At 44.9% G+C, this 19,128-nt stretch overlaps 1 protein-coding gene across 1 annotated transcript in view; it reads right to left on the bottom strand.

Annotated features, from left to right (window-relative positions):
• The window catches only part of LOC136789437 (Golgi phosphoprotein 3-like), a 40,895-nt gene that overhangs the window by 4,984 nt on the left and 16,783 nt on the right, over positions 1-19,128 (bottom strand). The window contains exons 2-3 of the mRNA XM_066989487.1: positions 5,321-5,452; positions 2,459-2,573 (exon numbers count right to left, since the gene is read on the bottom strand). Coding sequence (XP_066845588.1) covers positions 2,459-2,573; positions 5,321-5,452 — 247 coding nt within the window. The remainder of the gene's footprint in view (positions 1-2,458; positions 2,574-5,320; positions 5,453-19,128) is intronic.

Genomic DNA, 19,128 nt, shown 5'->3' with positions numbered 1-19,128 from the left:
CGTGTATGCACTTAAAGGAATTTAAAAAGCACAAAATAATATACCAGCAGCTACTGATAAAGCTGAAGTTGTTAAGCACTGAGAAATCCTTCTTTGATTAGAAGTTTACTTCAGCTAAAGTTTTTAGGTCCAGCTTACCTCAGTATTTACTTTAAGTATTAAAATCTCCTCCTGATATTAAACAGCCTATGCGCTTTAAGAGGCAAGGGAAGAAACAGCATTAAGTATTTCTTACGTACAAGTGTTTTTTCCATAAACAATATGACAGCTTCTATAGCAACTTGTATTTTAGAAAGCTTTTTTTTTTTTTAATCTTTGGTTATCTTTTAATAGTACTACTTAAAACAAAACAAAACAAAACAAAAAACAGATGAATTTAAGGTTTCTCTCATTGCAATGGAAGGTGACAAGCATCTAAGTAACAGCCAGGTTAAGTACACAAATGAGGTAACACCAACTGCATAGTGTAAAGGTAAAGAATCTACCTAGGCCTGAACTATGTAAGTCCCTATAGGTCCTACACTTCACTGAGGTGTGATTTCCCAGCTTGACCACAAATGAAACTATCATATGCCAGCCACCACCTCCCCCCCAAAAGGCAGTCTCCTTATAGTGTTTCACATAGTAGAGGTTATTTCCTAGATGCTTCTAAATTTATCAGGTGAATGCATCTATATGATAATAAAAATCAGTACTGTGGTGACACCTTGTGACCAATCTCCACCATTACACAGATGTAACATTTATTTCATCTGCAGGAAGACCTGACATTTTGATCCAAACTTCTATATTCCCTATACTTGCTTCCCTTAGAGGTGATCTTATAAACAAGAACAGCCTGGAAAATATAGCCTCAAATGTCCATACAAATATTTCTGTGATGGCTTTGAACTCGTATGTACTGGACCTTTAAGCAGTATTCTTTGCATCTCTGATAATTATGGCTGGAATAGCTATTTTCCAGGATCCACCCCTAAAGTAAAACTCTAAAAGAATTTACAGAAAGAAAAAAAAATTCTTCACAGGGCAGTTCTCTTAACCATGGGAAATGCAAAGAATCCTAATGCCATCAAAGAACTAGTAATTAAATACCCATGGGCAAGTAAAAAAGACTGATCCAAATCACAGCACTAATGACGATAATCCTCCCAGAGACAAAGCTTAGCAGGCTCGTGCCTCAAGGAAACCTACACTGTTCATTCATTAGTTGACCTTTTTTGAATCAGTACTAACTTTATGTGCTCTTCCCTGGGAGACAAAGCCAGTGCATATTATGTATTTGGCCGGAGGAAAAGAATTGCTTTTGCAAGCTGTAAAAGTGGAGTAGAGCTGAGCAAGAACAGACTAGACTGCAGGGATGTGCAGCAGCAATGCCCCCTACTGACAAGAAATGTTTCTTTCTCTCTCTGACAAACACTCATGGAACAAGAAGGAAGGAACGGCAAGGACACAGTATGAACTGTGCAAGAAAATATTGAAGTACAAGGAAGGCTATTTCAGGTGGTACAGGACAAATGGGAAGAACATAATGAAAACAAGAAGGCAGAGAAAGCTGGAGAGGTTTTGCTCACTTTTGAAACTCATTTATCTGTTATTACAAGTAACAAATATATTTAGATGAGCAAGTCTCATTGCCCCCTACTTCCCAAAGTTATGTTACTGACAAAATAGTGATTCCCTCCCCACTACTGCGCATGCAACTGAAGTACAGCTCTGATCTACTCCAGGGAAACTGCATTTTGTGTTTTGTAAAAACAGCCAAGCCTTGGTAATACATTTTGGCTACAGAAAAAAAAATGCTTTTGGCCACCGATCTCTTCAGTTTAATTTATGCAGTTTAATTTATTTCAGTTTACTTTCCTTTACAGAAAAAGCTGTGCACAAAGTGCTCATCTTGAAGCCTTTGTTTTGAACAACTAGAAATACATATATATTCAACATATATTCTAATGTTGTTACATTTCTCTAGTTAACGGAAAAACAGAACTCCTCTCTACTGTTTCTTTATGATTGATGGCTGAATTTTCACCCTCAATTTTTACATAGGAACAGTGAGCTCTTTATCTTCTTTCCTTATCAAAAAACTCTACTGAATCCATATGATTATACTCTAAACTTCTACTACCCCTCATTTCCAGTTACAGAGGAAGACAGTTATATGTCTCCAGGGCACAGTCCTGATTCACTTCAGATTCAGCAGAAGACATCTCTTCCATAGAGTTGATATGTTCTGACACTTCAATCTAGATCCGTTCTGTACCAACTTAAGTCAAAAGAAACAGTTACTTATGTTTGATTAAAGGCTACAATCAACAAGAGACTACTCTAGAGGACGGACTAATTACATTTTTGCATAATTTCTTCTCCAAAATCTTGCAGTGTAATCTCTAGTGATGCCATATTGAGTGGCATCACTAGAGATTACAAAAAAAGCAAATATGTTATGTCCAAGGCTTACCACTAAGCAGTTCAATCCAATTTTGTACTGTTTCAGGAGGTTGGGTCTCTTTTATGTGTTTCAGAGCTTCATCAAGCAGAACATCCCCTGTAGAAGTATCTGACTTGCAAATCACCTACGACAGAATGAAACGCAGCTTTTTCACTTAGTTCATATACCATAAACATCCAACAATAAAAAACAGGAAAATTAACTAAACTTACGGCATTCATACATGCTTAATACCTCTTTGTTTATATATACATATTTTTAAGGAAGATAATCCACTGACCTGACTAGATCCTTCATTTCCTCCTCAAAACAAAGTACACTACAGTGTTAAACTGATCTCTGATGGCACTCTATTTTACTGCTTCAAATCAATTTATTCAAAATACTGCAGTTAAACAATTAGGCCACATGAAACTGAGAAATCAGTTAGGAACTGGAAAAAACAGGAAAACTGGTTTTCTTCCATAGATCAATGTCAATACAACATCTGTAAGTTTTTCAGCTCTGAAGAACATGCTCACCAGCAATATTATGTTCCATTCACTAACAGTTCATATATATTAAGCAAAATCTGTACGTACAATAAATGACATTATATATTACAGGGGTTTATGTTTACCATTTAATAAATTCTAAAATGATTTAATTGACTTATTTCCCCAAGAGAGCACAGGAGAAAGAAAATCATTCACAGGAATGTAATAAAACTTAAGAACTTGAGTAACTGCTTGTTTACCAGTACAATCAGTTATATAAACCATGTACAAATACCTTTTTTTTTTTTTCTCTTGGTTAGAAAGACAACAGCACCAAGCTAAAAACGTATGGATTTAATTAGCCCAAGTCAATATAGTTTAATTATAAAAAAGACACACACCCAAAAAGAAAACACTATTTCTTTAGGAAAAGAATAATTACTACAGCACCAAAGCTGCTTATGAAAATAACGATTAAAACCGGCAATTCAAGTTGTTTGATAAGTTATCTTTTTACCTGATGCCTATAAAGTGCTAACAGGAAACAAAGAAAAAAAGGAACTTCTACCTTCTACCTTCCCACAAAGTTCCAGAAAGGACTGGGGCAGGGCAGAAGGGTTAGCTTGAGGTGCAGAGGCTATATAAAGTGATATTGCTGCTGAAGCTCCACACCTCACTGAATTACAACCCTGTATACAACTAAACAGCTCATTCCATTCACTAACCATGGTATTTGACCTTGTTTTTTTCTGTGAATTAAAGCGAGCAAAGCCTGCAAGCTTGTACCAAAGGAGTGTAGAGGTGGACACTTGGTAGAGTTCAGGCACATAAATCTACCAAACATGGGAACAAGACTGCAATTTCATATTAAACAATGCAAGACTTTACATAAAATGAGAAAAGACACATGAGAATGACTTCTAAACTGAGAGGTAGGGTAGGACAGAAGAAACATCATAGATATCAGTAGTTAGGGATTTTACGTGCATGAAATTCTGTAAGCAGAAATCAATCTTCATTTGAATTTTATATTGTCTTTTTCATAGAATGCTCCCACCTGCAAAAATCTCTAGTTTTTCTTACAACAAAAAGAACAAAGCATTGAATACTAGTTAGATTTAGCTCTCCTTAAAGCAGTAAAAAAAAACAAAACAGAAGAACACAGACAGACCCACCCCTAAAAAGCACATGATAAAATTTTTAAAAAGGAGGGGGGGCAGACAACAATTTGGTTTGTATGCTGTAGTAAAGATATGCACAGGTTATTTCTCCATTTTCCTAAAAAAAAAAAAAAAGCAGTTAAAACTTCAGATAGACAGACCTGACAAGGTTTGCATAGAAAGAAAATAACTGTTAAAGAACATTCCTGAATGCCTAAGGAGCCAAAAGCTTTGTGAGGAAAAAAACTGTAGAAACTAATCAGTGCTGAATATGCTTAAATGAAGCTAAAAGAAGCAGGTGCTGTTTGCCTGAACAGAGGTTCAGTTCTTTGGAGGAGAAGGAAGCTGGGAGAAGATTAGGGAATTTGGAAGCTTTCCTTTAAAAAAAAAAAATCAGCAAAGCGTAAAACTGACGGGGAAACAGGCTATGAAAGAGAATTTACTTGTGGTGGATAGAAATATTTGACCATAAACTTATTTTACAAGTATCCACTAATGCTGATGAAGTAGAAATTCAAACAGTATAACTTTGCACATTTTGTACTAAGGAAAAAAAAAAACAACAGCAAAATCAATAAATTAAAGCTTCAAATTTTCAGCCTAATTCAATAAAGAACCTTAAAAATTTGCTCATCTTAAAGGTCAGTGAGTACAATCAATTTAACACACCAGTCACGCACTTTAGCTAGAGTTTTGCATTCTCAGGGGCCCAAGGTACAAGGATGTTTCCTTCCTACGCACTGCAAAGCATACTGTGCAGAGGATATTGTGTACGCCAGCACTAACTGGTGGCTTGCAGGATACATCTGGCTCGCTGTCAGTTAGCTGTCCATCTCAGCCCCAGCCCACATCTCACCGACAGAGCAAAAGCCAGTTCCTTCGACAGATAACAACTGGTGCTGCTGGAACACAGCAGCAACTGCTATCACTGCACCCTGGCCACAGCCACAGCCAGCTGATTGTGAAAGGCTCCCAACAGCAGCAGGAACACATCAAGAGAACAAACAGGAACTGAGAACAAGTACAGAAAATTTACAAGACCCTTCAGCTCACCACTGAAACAGTTTAGATAATAACTCTGTGCCTGTAACATAAGTCACTACTCAGAATCTCTAACCCCATTTATAGGAAAAGAAAAAAAAATAAGTTTTACCTTAAAACTCACTGTTATTTGTAACTACTGCATTGCAAGAACACGACGCAAAAGCAAATATGACCACATTCCTCCCACTTACCTTTCTTGTCAACAGACTTTTGCGCCTCATTCCACAAGCCTCTAGCTGAAGACGCCCTCGCAATGCCAATTCGATTAACATGCATCCACGCAAACCTGAGGAGATGCAATCATTCCAAAATGAAGTGTAACCCTGAGAAGATGAAAAGACAGTAAGATACTTCCACCTCCACCTGAAAACAAATAGAAGAATCATAGAATCATTAAGGTTGGAAAAGACCTCCAAGATCATCTGGTCCAACCATCCCCCTACTACCAACGTCACCCACCAAACCATGTCCCTAAGCACCACGTCCAACCTTTCCTTAAACACCCCCAGGGACGGTGACTCCACCACCTCCCTGGGCAACCCATTCCAATGCCTGACCACTCTTTCTGAGAAGAAATGTCTCCCAATTTCCAACCTAAACCTCCCCTGGCGCAACTTGAGGCCATTCCCTCTCGACCTATCACTAGTTATCTGCGAGAAGAGGCCGACCCCCAGCTCCCCACAACCTCCTTTCAGGTAGTTGTAGAGAGCAATAAGGTCTCCCCTGAGCCTCTTCTTCTCCAGACTAGACAACCCACGTTCCCTCAGCCGCTCCTCATAGGACTTGTGGTCCAGGCCCTTCACCAGCTTCATGGCCCTTCTCTGGACATGCTCCAGGGCCTCCATGTCCTTCTTGTAGTGAGGGGCCCAAAGCTGAACACAGGACTCGAGGTGTGGCCTCACCAGAGCAGAGTATGGGGGAACGATCGCCTCCCTGGTCCTGCTGGCTACACTATTCCTGATACAAGCCAGGATGCCGTTGGCCTTCTTGGCCACCTGGGCACACTGCCGGCTCATGTTCAGGTGAGCATCAATCAGCATCCCCAGATCCTTTTCCTCCGCACAGCTTTGGAGCCACTCTGCCCCAAGCCTGTAGTGTCGCATGGGGTTGTTGTGGCCAAAGTGCAGGATCCAGCACTCAGCCATGTTGAAACTCATCCCGTTGGCCTCTGCCCATCAATCCAACCTGTCCAGGTCCCTCTACAGGGCCTTCCTACCCTCCGGCAGATCAACACTTCCCCCCCAACTTGGTGCCATCTGCAGACTTACTGAGGATGCACTTGATTCCCTCATCCAAGTCATCAATAAAGATATTAAAGAGGATGGGCCCTAACACCAATCCCTGGGGAACACCACTGGTGACCGGTCACCAGCTGGATTTCACTCCGTTCACCACCACTCCCTGGGCCCGGCCGACCAGACAATTTTCAACCTAACAAAGAGTGTACCTGTCCAAGCCACGGGCGGCCAGCTTCTCCAGGAGAATACTGTGGGAGACCGTGCCAAAGGCCTTGCTGAAGTCTAGGTAGCCTTTCCCTCATCCACCTGGCGGGTCACCCCGTAATAGAATGAGATGAGGTTGGTCAGGCAGGACTTGCCTTTCCTGAAACCATGCTGACTGGACCTGTTTCCATGGTTGTCCTGCATATGCTGCATGACTGCATTCAAGATGACCTGTTCCATCACCTTTCCTGGCACCGAGGTCAGGCTGACAGGCCTGTAGTTCCCCGGGTCCTCCTTACAACCCTTCTTACAGATGGGCGTCACATTACAGAATGACAGAATCATCTAGGTTGGAAGAGACCTCCATGATCACCTAGTCCAACCTCTGCCCTAACACTAACAAGTCCTCCACTAAACCGTATCACCAAGCTCTACATCTAAACGTCTCTTAAAGACCTCCGGGGATGGTGACTCAACCACTTCCCTGGGCAGCCCATTCCAATGCCTAACAACCCCTTCCGTAAAGAAGTTCTTCCTAATATCCAACCTAAACCTCCCCTGGCGCAACTTTAGCCCATTCCCCCTCGTCCTGTCACCGGGCACATGGGAGAATAGACCAACCCCCACCTCGCTACAGCCTCCTTTCAGGTACCTATAGAGAGCGATAAGGTCTCCCCTGAGCCTCCTCTTCTCCAGGCTGAACAATCCCAGCTCCCTCAGCCGCTCCTCAGAAGACTTGTTCTCCAGACCCCTCACCAGCTTCGTCGCCCTTCTCTGGACTCTCTCGAGCACCTCCATGTCCTTCCTGTAGTGAGGGGCCCAAAACTGAACACAGTACTCGAGGTGCGGCCTCACCAGAGCCAAGTAAAAGGGGACAATCACTTCCCTAGAACTGCTGGCCACGCTGTTTCTTATGCAAGCCAGGATGCTGTTGGCCTTCTTGGCCACCTGAGCACACTGCTGGCTCATATTCAGCCAACTATCAACCAGTATTCCCTGGTCCTTCTCTGCCAGGCAGCTTTCTAACCACTCATCTCCCAGCCTGTAGCACTGCTTGGGGTTCTTGTGCCCCAGGTGCAGGACCCGGCACTTGGCCTTGTTGAACTTCATACAGTTGGCCTTAGCCCATCGCTCCAGCCTATCCAGATCCTCCTGCAGAGCCTTCCTGCCCTCGAGCAGATCGACACACGCACCTAACTTGGTGTCATCTGCAAACTTACTGAGGGTGCACTGGATCCCCTCATCCAGATCACTGATAAAGATGTTAAAGAGGACTGGCCCCAGTACTGAGCCCTGGGGGACTCCACTAGTGACCGGCCTCCAACTGGATTTGACTCCATTCACCACGACTCTTTGGGCCCGGCTATCCAGCCAGTTTTTAACCCAACGAAGCGTACGCCAGTCCAAGCCATGAGCAGCCAGTTTCTTGAGGAGAATGCTGTGGGAAACGGTGTCAAAAGCCTTACTGAGGTCAAGGTAGACCACGTCCACAGCCTTTCCCTCATCCACCAAGCGTGTCACTTGGTCACAGAAGGAGATGAGGTTCGTCAAGCAGGACCTGCCTTTCATAAACCCATGCTGACTGGGCCTGATCGCCGCCTTGCCCTGCAAGTGCCGCCTGATGACACTCAAGATAATCTGCTCCATGAGCTTTCCCTGGCACTGAAGTCAAACTAACAGGCCTATAGTTCCCTGGGTCTACCCTCCGACCCTTCTTGTAGATGGGCGTCACGTTTGCTAGCCGTCAGTTGACTGGGACCTCCCCTGATAGCCAGGACTGCCGATAAATAATGGAAAGCGGCTTGGTCAGCTCTTCCGCCAGTTCTCTCAGTACCCTCAGGTGGATCCCATCCAGCCCCATCGACTTGCGTACATCTAAGTGCTGTAGCAGGTCGCCAAGCATTTCCTCGTGGATTATGAGGGCCACATTCTGCTCCCCCTCCCCTTCCACCAGCTCAGGGTACTGGGTATCCAGAGAACAACTGGTCTTGCCACTAAAGACTGAGGCAAAGAAGGCATTAAGCACCTCAGCCTTTTCCTCATCTCTTGTCACTAAGTTTCCCCCCGCATCCAGTAAAGGACAGAAATTCTCCTTAGTCCTCCTTTTCGTGTTTATGTATTTATAAAACCATTTTCTTTTATCTTTAACAGCAGTAGCCAGATTGAGCTCCAGATGAGCTTTGGCCTTTCTAATTTTGTCCCTGCACAGCCTCGCAACATCCTTATGATGCGTGATTGCATTCAAGATGACCTGTTCCATCACCTTTCCTGGCACCGAGGTCAGGCTGACAGGCCTGTAGTTCCCTGGATCCCCCTTATGACCCTTCTTATAGATGGGTGTCACATTAGTAATTCTCCAGTCATCTGGGACCTCTCTGGATAACCACAACCACTGACAGATGATGGAAAGCAGCCCAGCAATCACATCCACCAACTACCTCAGCACCCTCGGGTGGATCCTATCTGGCTCCGTGGACTTGTGACAGTCCAGGCGGAGCAGCAGGTCTCTGAGTGTTTCCACCTGAACGGTGGGACATTTCTTCTGCTACTCGTCCCAGACTTCCAGGTCGGGAGGCTGAGTACCCCAAGGGTAAGTAGTCTGGCTAGTAAAGACAGATGTAAAGAAGGCATTAAGAACCTCAGCCTTTTCCTTATCCTCAGTTGTCATATTCCCCCTGGCCTCCAGTAAAGCATAGAGATTCTCCTTGGCCCTCCTCTTGCCGTTAATATATTTATAAAAACATTTTTTGTTATCCTTAACCATAGTGGCCAGGTTGAGCTCGTGCTGGGCTTTGGCCTTCCTGATTTTTTCTCTGCATATGCTGGCAACTTCCTTGTACTCTCCCCGAGTTGCCTGCCCCTTCTTCCACCGGACATGATCTCTCTTTTTCTCCCGGACACTCAGCACAAGTTCCCCGTTTGGCCACGCCAGTCTTCTTCCCCACCGTCCCATCTTACGGCACACGGGGACAGCCTGCTCCTTCGCCTTTAAGACTTCCTTCTTGAGGAGCATCCAGCCTTCCTGGACCCTTCCGCCCTTCAGGACTAACTCCCAAGGGACCCTCCCTACTGCTGCCCTGAACAATTCAAAGTCTGCCCTCTGGAAGTCCAAGGTAGCAGTTTTACTACCCCCCCCCCCCGACTTCACCAAGAATAGAGAACTCGACCATGTCGTCATCACTCTGCCCAAGGCAGCTCCTGACCACCACATGTCCCACCAGTTCTTCTCTGTTCGTGAACAGCAGGTTTAGCTGGGCACCCCCTCTGGTAGGCTCACTAACCAGCTGAGTCAGGAAACTGTCTTCCACGCACTCCAGGAACCTTCTAGACTGCTTCCTCAGGGCTGTATTGTATTTCCAGCATATGTCCGGGAAGTTAAAGTCCCCCAGGAAGACAAGCGCTGGTGACTGAGCGACTTCCGCCAGCTGCTTATAGAACGCCTCATCCGTCTCTTCATCCTGGTTTGGCAGCCTATAACAGACCCCCACCAGGATGTCTGTCTTGTTGGCCAACACCCTGACCCTTATCCACAGGGACTCGACCTTATCATTCCCAGCCCCGAGCTCAACAACATCGAAACACTCTCTAATATAGAGAGCCATGCCACCGCCCCTCCTTAGTTGCCCGTCCCTTCTGAAGAGCTTGTAGCCATCCATTGCAGCACTCCAGTCATAGGAGTGGTCCCACCATGTTTCAGTGATGGCAACTAGGTCATAGTTTGCCTGCTGCAGAATGGCTTCCAGCTCCTCCTGTTTGTTGCCCATGCTGCGTGCATTGGTGTAGATGCACTTCAGTTGTGCCACTGCCCTCACCCCCAACCCTGGGACTGCTCCCCCAGTCTCATCTCTATCGAGCCTCATTTCCCCCCCATCCCCCTTCATACCTAGTTTAAAGCCCTTTCTACAAGCCCTGCCAGCTCCTGGGATAGAATCCCTTTCCCCCTTTGATATTTGGATCCTCCACTACTTGGGATGAGGTGCTGAGCAGGGGCAGGTCTTTGTAGGTATGCTGGGGCCTGGGCTCTGGGATGAGATGTGGCACATCCTATTCCAGCAGTAAACCACCTTCCCTTTTGCATAGAGTAACAGACCTCCTCCCCTTTCTTCTTTCAATAAAACCATAAGCCATATGGGATTTCTGTCTCATAGCTCATCTGGAAGTAAATAAATGCAATAAACAAATTTGCGGCACTGCTCCAAAACGCACGGTTATTCTGGCTGGTGTGCTGTCGCTCCTGGCAGGTGTGGGGCTGTGGGAAGCTGAGTGTGATGGGCTTGCCTTGGTGCACAGCCTTTTCTTTCAGTCCATGCCAACGTGTTCATCAAAGGAGGTAAAAGCGTGGTGAATGACAGCTCCTGGATAACTTGCATGGAAAGGGCCTGCTTTGTCATCTAGCCCTTTGCTCTGCTTTCAGAAGGATCCTTCCTAATTAAAGGACGACTGGTGGTTGCAAGATGTCTTGTTTGGGTGGTTTAATAAATTACCACCCTCTCTGTGAAAGAGAAAGTGTATTTACTAATGCGGCTGTAAATATCTCAGCTGTGGGGTGGTTATTTACTGCACTATTTTAATGCAAATGTTCGTGGTTGTCTGCATTGAACATGCAGGCAGCACACAAATTTTATTTGTGGTGTATTTAGGCTTATTTTTTCCTCCTTCCTGCCATATCTGTTCCTGTGTGCACTGTGCAACAGAGACTGCTTGATGTGTAATTGTCTGTCACTCAAGTGCCACTTTACAGCCTAGAAATATATCAATGAAAATATTCTCCCAATTAATTTTGAGTCTTAGGGATGAGTTATCCCTGTCCTAAGAGAACATTCTCTTAAATCATTCCGTATTTCATGCATGTATTTACTTTTAAATGTATCCTAAATGAAAGGTAATGGCCTGTAGTTATAACAGCAGTAAGGAGCATTCATTGTAAGGACCGTGGTGCTCCTGGTGTGGATGCAGCTTGAATGCTTCAGTCTGATAGATGCAAAATCACCAGTCGCATTGTGAGAGGCTTGTACACAGCCAGAAAGCCTGCAACTACCCTCTTGTACTGCATTTTCCTGGAGCGTAAGGTAGGGAAAAACTTGGATATCACAGCTGCACTTTTGCCAAATGAACTATTTCTTTAAGTTTGTTCATTTGTCCTAAGCTCTGTAGCTCCTGTGTGCTTCCCTTGTGGATGTGGGCAAGCGTCAAAAATGGTGGCTCAGCTTGAGCAATGTGGAAACTCTCTAGAATTGATATTTCATCTTTGGAGTGCACCTGCGGTACAATGGTGGCTTTTCTCTGTACCGAGACTTTGGAAAAATGGAGTCTGTGAGTAGGAAGTCCTGCTTTCAAATAGTCTGCTTTGTGAATAACAATTTTATCTGCGGCCTTTAAATACCTCCTGTAGATGGGATGATAGCTCAGAGATAATTGCCCTGATGGAACGCAGGAAGCATTATTGGTTGGAAGATATGACGTGGCATCTGTTAATGTCTCTCCTCAGTGTTCAATGGGGATAATCCTACCTCAGGGTAGGGGATGCCTTTAAATCTGATGGAGTCTGAGTAGATGCTGATTGATTTAGGTATCGAATCTGTAGTGATTAAAACTATTTGTTTGGAGCTTGTAAGCACACACAGAAATATATAAAAAAGTTAGGAGAGTTTTTGAACTTTATGTATTATTTGATTGTCAAGACACTTTTATTTTAGCTCCTGGCAATTATATCACAGTGAGCTCACACTCATAGGACCATGCCTGGATGTATTGACTTCCATTGTGGGTGTAAGTGAGGGAGAGGGCTGCTACTTGTTCTAAGAACTACTCTAAGCTGCTAAGACCAATTACAGTTTGTCCTGGTTTCAGCTAGGATACAGTTAATTTTCCTCCTAGTAGCTGGTAGGGTGCTATGTTTTGGATTAGAATGAGAACAGTGCTGATAACATGCTGATGTTTTAATTGTTGCAGAGCAGTGCTTACAACAAGCCAAGGACTTTTCAGCTTCTCGCTCTGTCCTGCCAGCGGGACAGGTGACCCAAACTGGCCAAAGGGGTATTCCATACCATCTGACGTCACGCTAAACGATATATAGGGGTGGCTGGCCGGGGTGGGGAAGCCAGCTGCTCGGGGATAGGCTGGGCATCGGTCAGCGGGTGGTGAGCAATTGCATTGTGCATCACTTGTTTCATACACATTTATTATTATTATTATTATTATTTTCCTGTCTTAATAAACTGTCTTTATCTCAACCCACAGGCTTCACTTTCTTGTTTCTCTCCCCCATCCCAGAGAGGGATATATCCTGCCGTATCTGTTCCCCTGTACATTGTGCAACAGAAACCATGAGCCCCACCAGCTCCTGGGTTAGGATCCCTTTCCCCCTTTGAGACAGGTGGGACCCATCGGCAGCCATCAGGCCAGGTGCTGAGTAAATCACCCCACAGTCAAAAAAACAAACAAAAACAAAAACAAACAAACAACAAAAAAAAATAATTCCTGCAATGGCACCAGCCTCTCAACCATGTATTAATCAGCTGGGCCTTCCAGGTCTGCTCAGTATCCCTCCCTGCCCCTGAAGGGATAGAGGAAAACACCACCTGCGCTCCCACTCCATCCAGTAACTGTCCCAATCCCCTGAAGTCCTTTTTGATAGCCTTCAGGCTTCTCTCAGCAATTTTGTCTCTGCCAGCCTGAATTATCACTAAGGGATAATAATTGGAGGGGCAAATCAGGCCAGGAAGTTTCCTGGTAATGTCCCTGACCCGGGCCCCAGGGAGGCAGCAGACTTCCCTGCAGCTAGGGTCCGGCTGACAAATGGGGCCCTCTGTTCCCCTCAGAAGGGAGTCGCCTACGACCATTACCCTTCTTTCCTTCTTGGTGGAGGAAGTCTTCAAGCATGGACTTGACTTCCTTGCCCTAGACAACCTCCTGTGTGGACCTTCCCCCACATCCTCACCAATCTGTCTCTCAAGCTCCAGGGGCCTCAAGCCTATTGTGTAAGGGCACCTGGGGAGGCGAGGTGAGCAGGGAGGAGGCTCGCCTGCAATGTCGAACAGGGACCTGTTTCCATTCCTCTCCATCTCTCAGGTCCCCTCCCTCTCCGCAACAGCAACAGGGCAGGGGGTCCACCACTATCTGGGGTGTATCGCCCCGGTGCCTTTCTCGCAGGCATGGCAGGGAGTTTCTCCACCAGTCTAACTCCTGCTCACACTCCCTGATAGTCCTTAATCTCTCCACCTCTTCCTTGAGCTCTGCCTCCAGGCTGATCAGATCCTCCACCTGCTTGCACCTCATGCAGGCAGTATCTCTGCCACCCTCCACTGGTAGCAACAGGCTCAGGCACCCTGCAGCTGGAGACCTGAACAGACACATTTTTGGGCAGTCACTTGGTCTGGGTTGCCGCAGTCTTTTTGGCAAGAGGAGGCTTGCTGTGTTCTGTAAGCAGTTCTCTTACCCTCATGCACTTTTGAAGTAGCACTACTAGACAACCACCATTCCTGTACTGTAAATGTAAACATGAAAGAGAAACAGACTCATCCTCTGTTAATTTTGACACTTAGCCTGTTCTTGGAAGAACAGAGGAACTTCAGGAAAGTGACAAACAAAACAGTACATAACATTTAGTTTATATGTAGTCAAAATTAACTAATTACATTTTAAGACATCAAGCATTTGGCATTACTGACATCACACAGGCTTATCTGAGTTTCCTGAGACACATTAACATGCTTTAATATCCATAAACAATATGGCACTGAAGTAATAATTTGAAAAGCAATGTTAAGAAATATATATAGTTCTTATATGGATTGCAAAGCTGCAAATCACATTTATTCTATGAACCACACCATACCTATCACACTTCATCTGTATTTCTGCATTGATAGCTGTCTGCTTAAATAGCAGAACCAAATATTTGACACAATAAATTTACTCAATCACTAGAAACACATTTATTCAATTTTGTACTCCACTGCTTGACAACTGTGACAAAAAATATGAAAATGATTCTATTTAAATTATACAGTTGCCAACATTTAATATTACCAAACATGCAAGAACAGTACGCAGGACAAAGCAAAATCATTCTGAGAAAAAATTTGTCTTTTGAGAAATGATTGTGGAAACACTTGGTATGATCTAGAAAGACCTTCCAAAACTCCTCTAGCAATGCATCCTCTTTATGAAAAGATCCACTTTGGAATACAGAAGAAAAAAAAAAAAAGGAGCACTCTCTCATAAAATTTACCCTAGCCAGTAACAACAACCAGCTTAAACCATGAGCAATACAACTTTATCTTATTTGCAAATGACAGCTCCCAGTGTATAGATACCAGATGGACACACCTGAAGTCCACTAGACGTACAACCCAGTCACCAACTAATACATGCCATTAAATATAGATTTCTAGGAACAAAAAAAAGTTTTCATTTAGCACTTAGCTATTTTCAAGAGCTTTATTACGTAGATGATCCATACTTCTAAAAATTCTACAAAAATTCTACAAAAACACTGAATTAGTAGAAAACCATTACTGAAATGTCACAGATGTTTACTTAAAAGGCCATAGACATAAGGTTGGAAAGGCATTTGAGGAGTTATCTATTCATCCTTTTTACTCAAAACCGATGCTTTGTATCAGCTACTCTCAGAATCACAGAATCGTCTAGGTTGGAAGAGACCTCCAAGATCATCTAGTCCAACCTCTGCCCTAACACTAACAAGTCCTCCACTAAACCGTATCACTAAGGGCTACATCTAAACGTCTCTTAAAGACCTCCGGGGATGGTGACTCAACCACTTCCCTGGGCAGCCCATTCCAATGCCTAACAACCCCTTCCGTAAAGAAGTTCTTCCTAATATCCAACCTAAACCTCCCCTGGCGCAACTTTAGCCCATTCCCCCTCGTCCTGTCACCAGGCACATGGGAGAATAGACCAACCCCCACCTCGCTACAGCCTCCTTTCAGGTACCTATAGAGAGCGATAAGGTCGCCCCTGAGCCTCCTCTTCTCCAGGCTGAACAATCCCAGCTCCCTCAGCCGCTCCTCGTAAGACTTGTTCTCCAGACCCCTCACCAGCTTCGTCGCCCTTCTTGGACTCGCTTGAGCACCTCCATGTCCTTCTTGTAGCGAGGGGCCCAAAAGTGAACACAGTACTCGAGGTGCGGCCTCACCAGAGCCAAGTAAAAGGGGACAATCACTTCCCTAGACCTGCTGGCCACACTGCTTCTTATACAAGCCAGGATGCTGTTGGCCTTCTTGGCCACCTGAGCACACTGCTGGCTCATATTCAGCCAACTATCAACCAGTATTCCCTGGTCCTTCTCTGCCAGGCAGCTTTCCAAACACTCATCTCCCAGCCTGTGGCTCTGCTTGGGGTTGTTGCGCCCCAGGTGCAGGACCCGGCACTTGGCCTTGTTGAACTTCATACAGTTGACCTCAGCCCATCGGTCCAGCCTATCCAGAAGCCAGCCATTCTGTATGTTGTTTTTGGTAAGCACCAGACATTTCTTTGCCAAAAAAAAAAAAAAAAAGTAAGATAAGGTGCCATATTTGCTTGATGAAAAAAAAAAAAAGGATTCCTACATTCTATTTCCAATCAAATAGTCTCTTTACATAAAAAAATGAAATCAGACAACACATATGCAAACTAAAAATCTACTGGACAAACAGCTGTGGCATAATATATACTTTTTCTATTCACAAAAAGTGTTATATTATTATGCAAGTAGTTTAAGTTCTAAAAACCTTTCCCTTGTTTAGTAATGAAAACTGAATTTAAAGCCTTTGTCAAGGAGGTGATGTTAACTACACTATTCCCAGCAGCAATTACCAGGTGTAAAATCCTTGGCTCTAGCACTTATTCAACATACATGGCCACAAGCTGTGGGCTGCAGAGAAATAAATGATCCTAGGATAATTCGGGTTGGAAGGGACCTCAGGAGATCTCTAGCCCGACCTCCAGCTCAAAGCAGGTTCAGCTATAAAGTCAGATTGAGTTACTCAGGGCTTTATCCAGGCAGGTCTTTAAAATCTGCGAGGGAGGAGACAGCACAATCATCTGCTAGTTTTTAATCAAGTGATCCTGAAAGGCAGTTCAAAAAGATTATGACCTTCATAAACAAAACTGCTTGCTCTAGTGGGTTTGATGACAGTAAAGTTATAAGAATGTATACTGCCTCACTTTTTTTTTTCCCCAGGCTCAGAGTTTGCAGGGGATCCAAGAGAAGGAACATCTTATTTCAGTATACAGAAATTATATCACTATTTACAAAGTGAGGAAGGAGGTATTATGTAACAGCCAGTGTCATCCTCAACATTTTTCAATCCATTATGCTGGTCTTTCCAGGTAGTTCAAACAGATGGATGGATAATGTTTTGCTCTTACTGCAAACACTTCAGACAATTGAAGAAACCTTCAGAGAAGGTCAGGTTAGCACACAACAGTCTAAATCATCCTTTAAATTAACTCAAACTTCCTGGCGTAGCTGAAACAGAATAGAAGCGAACATTTATCTTCAGTGCTGCAAACAGCTCCTTGACACCTACCTCAAGTGGCATACAGCACAACTAGAATAAGGTACAGAAAAGAGAAAAAATAACGCTCAGCATTACAGAACTACTGCCTATTAAAGAGGCAATAGAGGGACGGTGAAGAATCCTAGAATCATTAAGACCATTAAGAACTTGAGGCCATTCCCTCTAGTACTATCGCTGGTTATCTGTGAGAAGAGGATGACCCCTAGCTCCCCACAACTTCTGTTCCAAATACCTAGTCTGTTCCAAATACCTAGCAGTCTCAAAACACTTGCATTAAAGATCAAAGACCACTGTTTACAGATGCAAGCCATTCCACTATTTAATACCCTTAAATAGCACTAATATTCCCACCAAATACAACACCAAATGTTTTTGCTGTATGTCTTCCTTGCAAGTCTTTTCTAATTTTATAAACACCTTAACTCAATGAAATACTTATTTCATTATAGTTGCTAAGCAAGGTGTGTGTCTTAAAAGGTAATGAATTGTTATCTGACAGCAATCGCATTAGAACAGCGCTTTAAGCTATGAATGGCTCACAAGCCAATTTTATATCTCCATTGATTCAATGATAAGAATGTTCACAACTGTCATATCTCTGTCTATCTAACTGTCTATCTCTAAGGGGAAAACAGATCCTAGCCCAGGAGCTGGCAGGGCTCGTTGAGAGGGCTTTAAACTAGGAAAGAAGGGGGATGGGGCTGAAAGAAGGCCTGTTGGAGCTGTGCCGGGGGGAACAATGGCAAAGCCGGGGAAGAAGGCAATGGCCCGACTGAAGTGCATCTACACTAATGCACGCAGCATGGGCAACAAACAAGAGGAGCTTTCCATCATTTATCAGCAGTCCTGGCTATCAGGAGAGGTTCCAGTCGACTGGCGGCTAGCAAATGGGACGCCCATCTACAAGAAGGGCCGGAGGGTAGACCCAGGGAACTATAGGCCTGTTAGTTTGACTTCAGTGCCAGGGAAAGCTCATGGAGCAGATTATCTTGAGTGTCATCAGGCGGCACTTGCAGGGCAAGGCGGCGATCAGGCCCAGTCAGCATGGGTTTATGAAAGGCAGGTCCTGCTTGACGAACCTCATCTCCTTCTATGACCAAGTGACACGCTTAGTGGATGAGGGAAAGGCTGTGGATGTGGTCTACCTTGACTTCAGTAAGGCTTTTGACACCGTTTCCCACAACATTCTCCTCAAGAAACTGGCTGCTCGTGGCTTGGACTGGCGTACGCTTTGTTGGGTTAAAAACTGGCTGGATGGCCGGGCCCAAAGAGTTGTGGTGAATGGAGTCAAATCCAGTTGGAGGCCGGTCACTAGTGGAGTCCCCCAGGGCTCAGTACTGGGGCCAGTCCTCTTTAACATCTTTATCAGTGATCTGGATGAGGGGATCCAGTGCACCCTCAGTAAGTTTGCAGATGACACCAAGTTAGGTGCGTGTGTCGATCTGCTCGAGGGCAGGAAGGCTCTGCAGGAGGATCTGGATAGGCTGGAGCGATGGGCTGAGGTCAACTGTATGAAGTTCAACAAGGCCAAGTGCCGGGTCCTGCACCTGCGGCGCAACAACCCCAAGCAGCGCTACAGGCTGGGAGATGAGTGGCTGGAAAGCTGCCTGGCAGAGAAGGACCTGGGAGTACTGGTTGATAGGCAGCTGAATATGAGCCAGCAGTGTGCCCAGGTGGCCAAGAAGGCCAACAGCATCCTGGCTTGCATAAGAAGCAGTGTGGCCAGCAGGTCTAGGGAAGTGATTGTCCCCCTGTACTCGGCTCTGGTGAGGCTCGCACCTCGAGTACTGTGTTCAGTTTTGGGCCCCTCACTACAGGAAGGACATGGAGGTGCTCGAGAGAGTCCAGAGAAGGGCAACGAAGCTGGCAAGGGGTCTAGAGAACAAGTCTTCTGAGGAGCGGCTGAGGGAGCTGGGATTGTTCAGCCTGGAGAAGAGGAGGCTCAGGGGCGACCTTATCGCTCTCTACAGGTACCTGAAAGGAGGCTGTAGAGAGGTGGGGGTTGGTCTATTCTCCCACGTGCCTGGTGAC

The sequence above is a fragment of the Anser cygnoides genome, unplaced genomic scaffold, assembly GCF_040182565.1.
Source record: "Anser cygnoides isolate HZ-2024a breed goose unplaced genomic scaffold, Taihu_goose_T2T_genome scaffold_45_1, whole genome shotgun sequence".
NCBI lineage: Eukaryota > Metazoa > Chordata > Aves > Anseriformes > Anatidae > Anser > Anser cygnoides.
The sequence above is the reverse complement of the archived record's forward strand: the minus strand, read 5'-3'. Positions and strand labels throughout refer to the sequence as shown.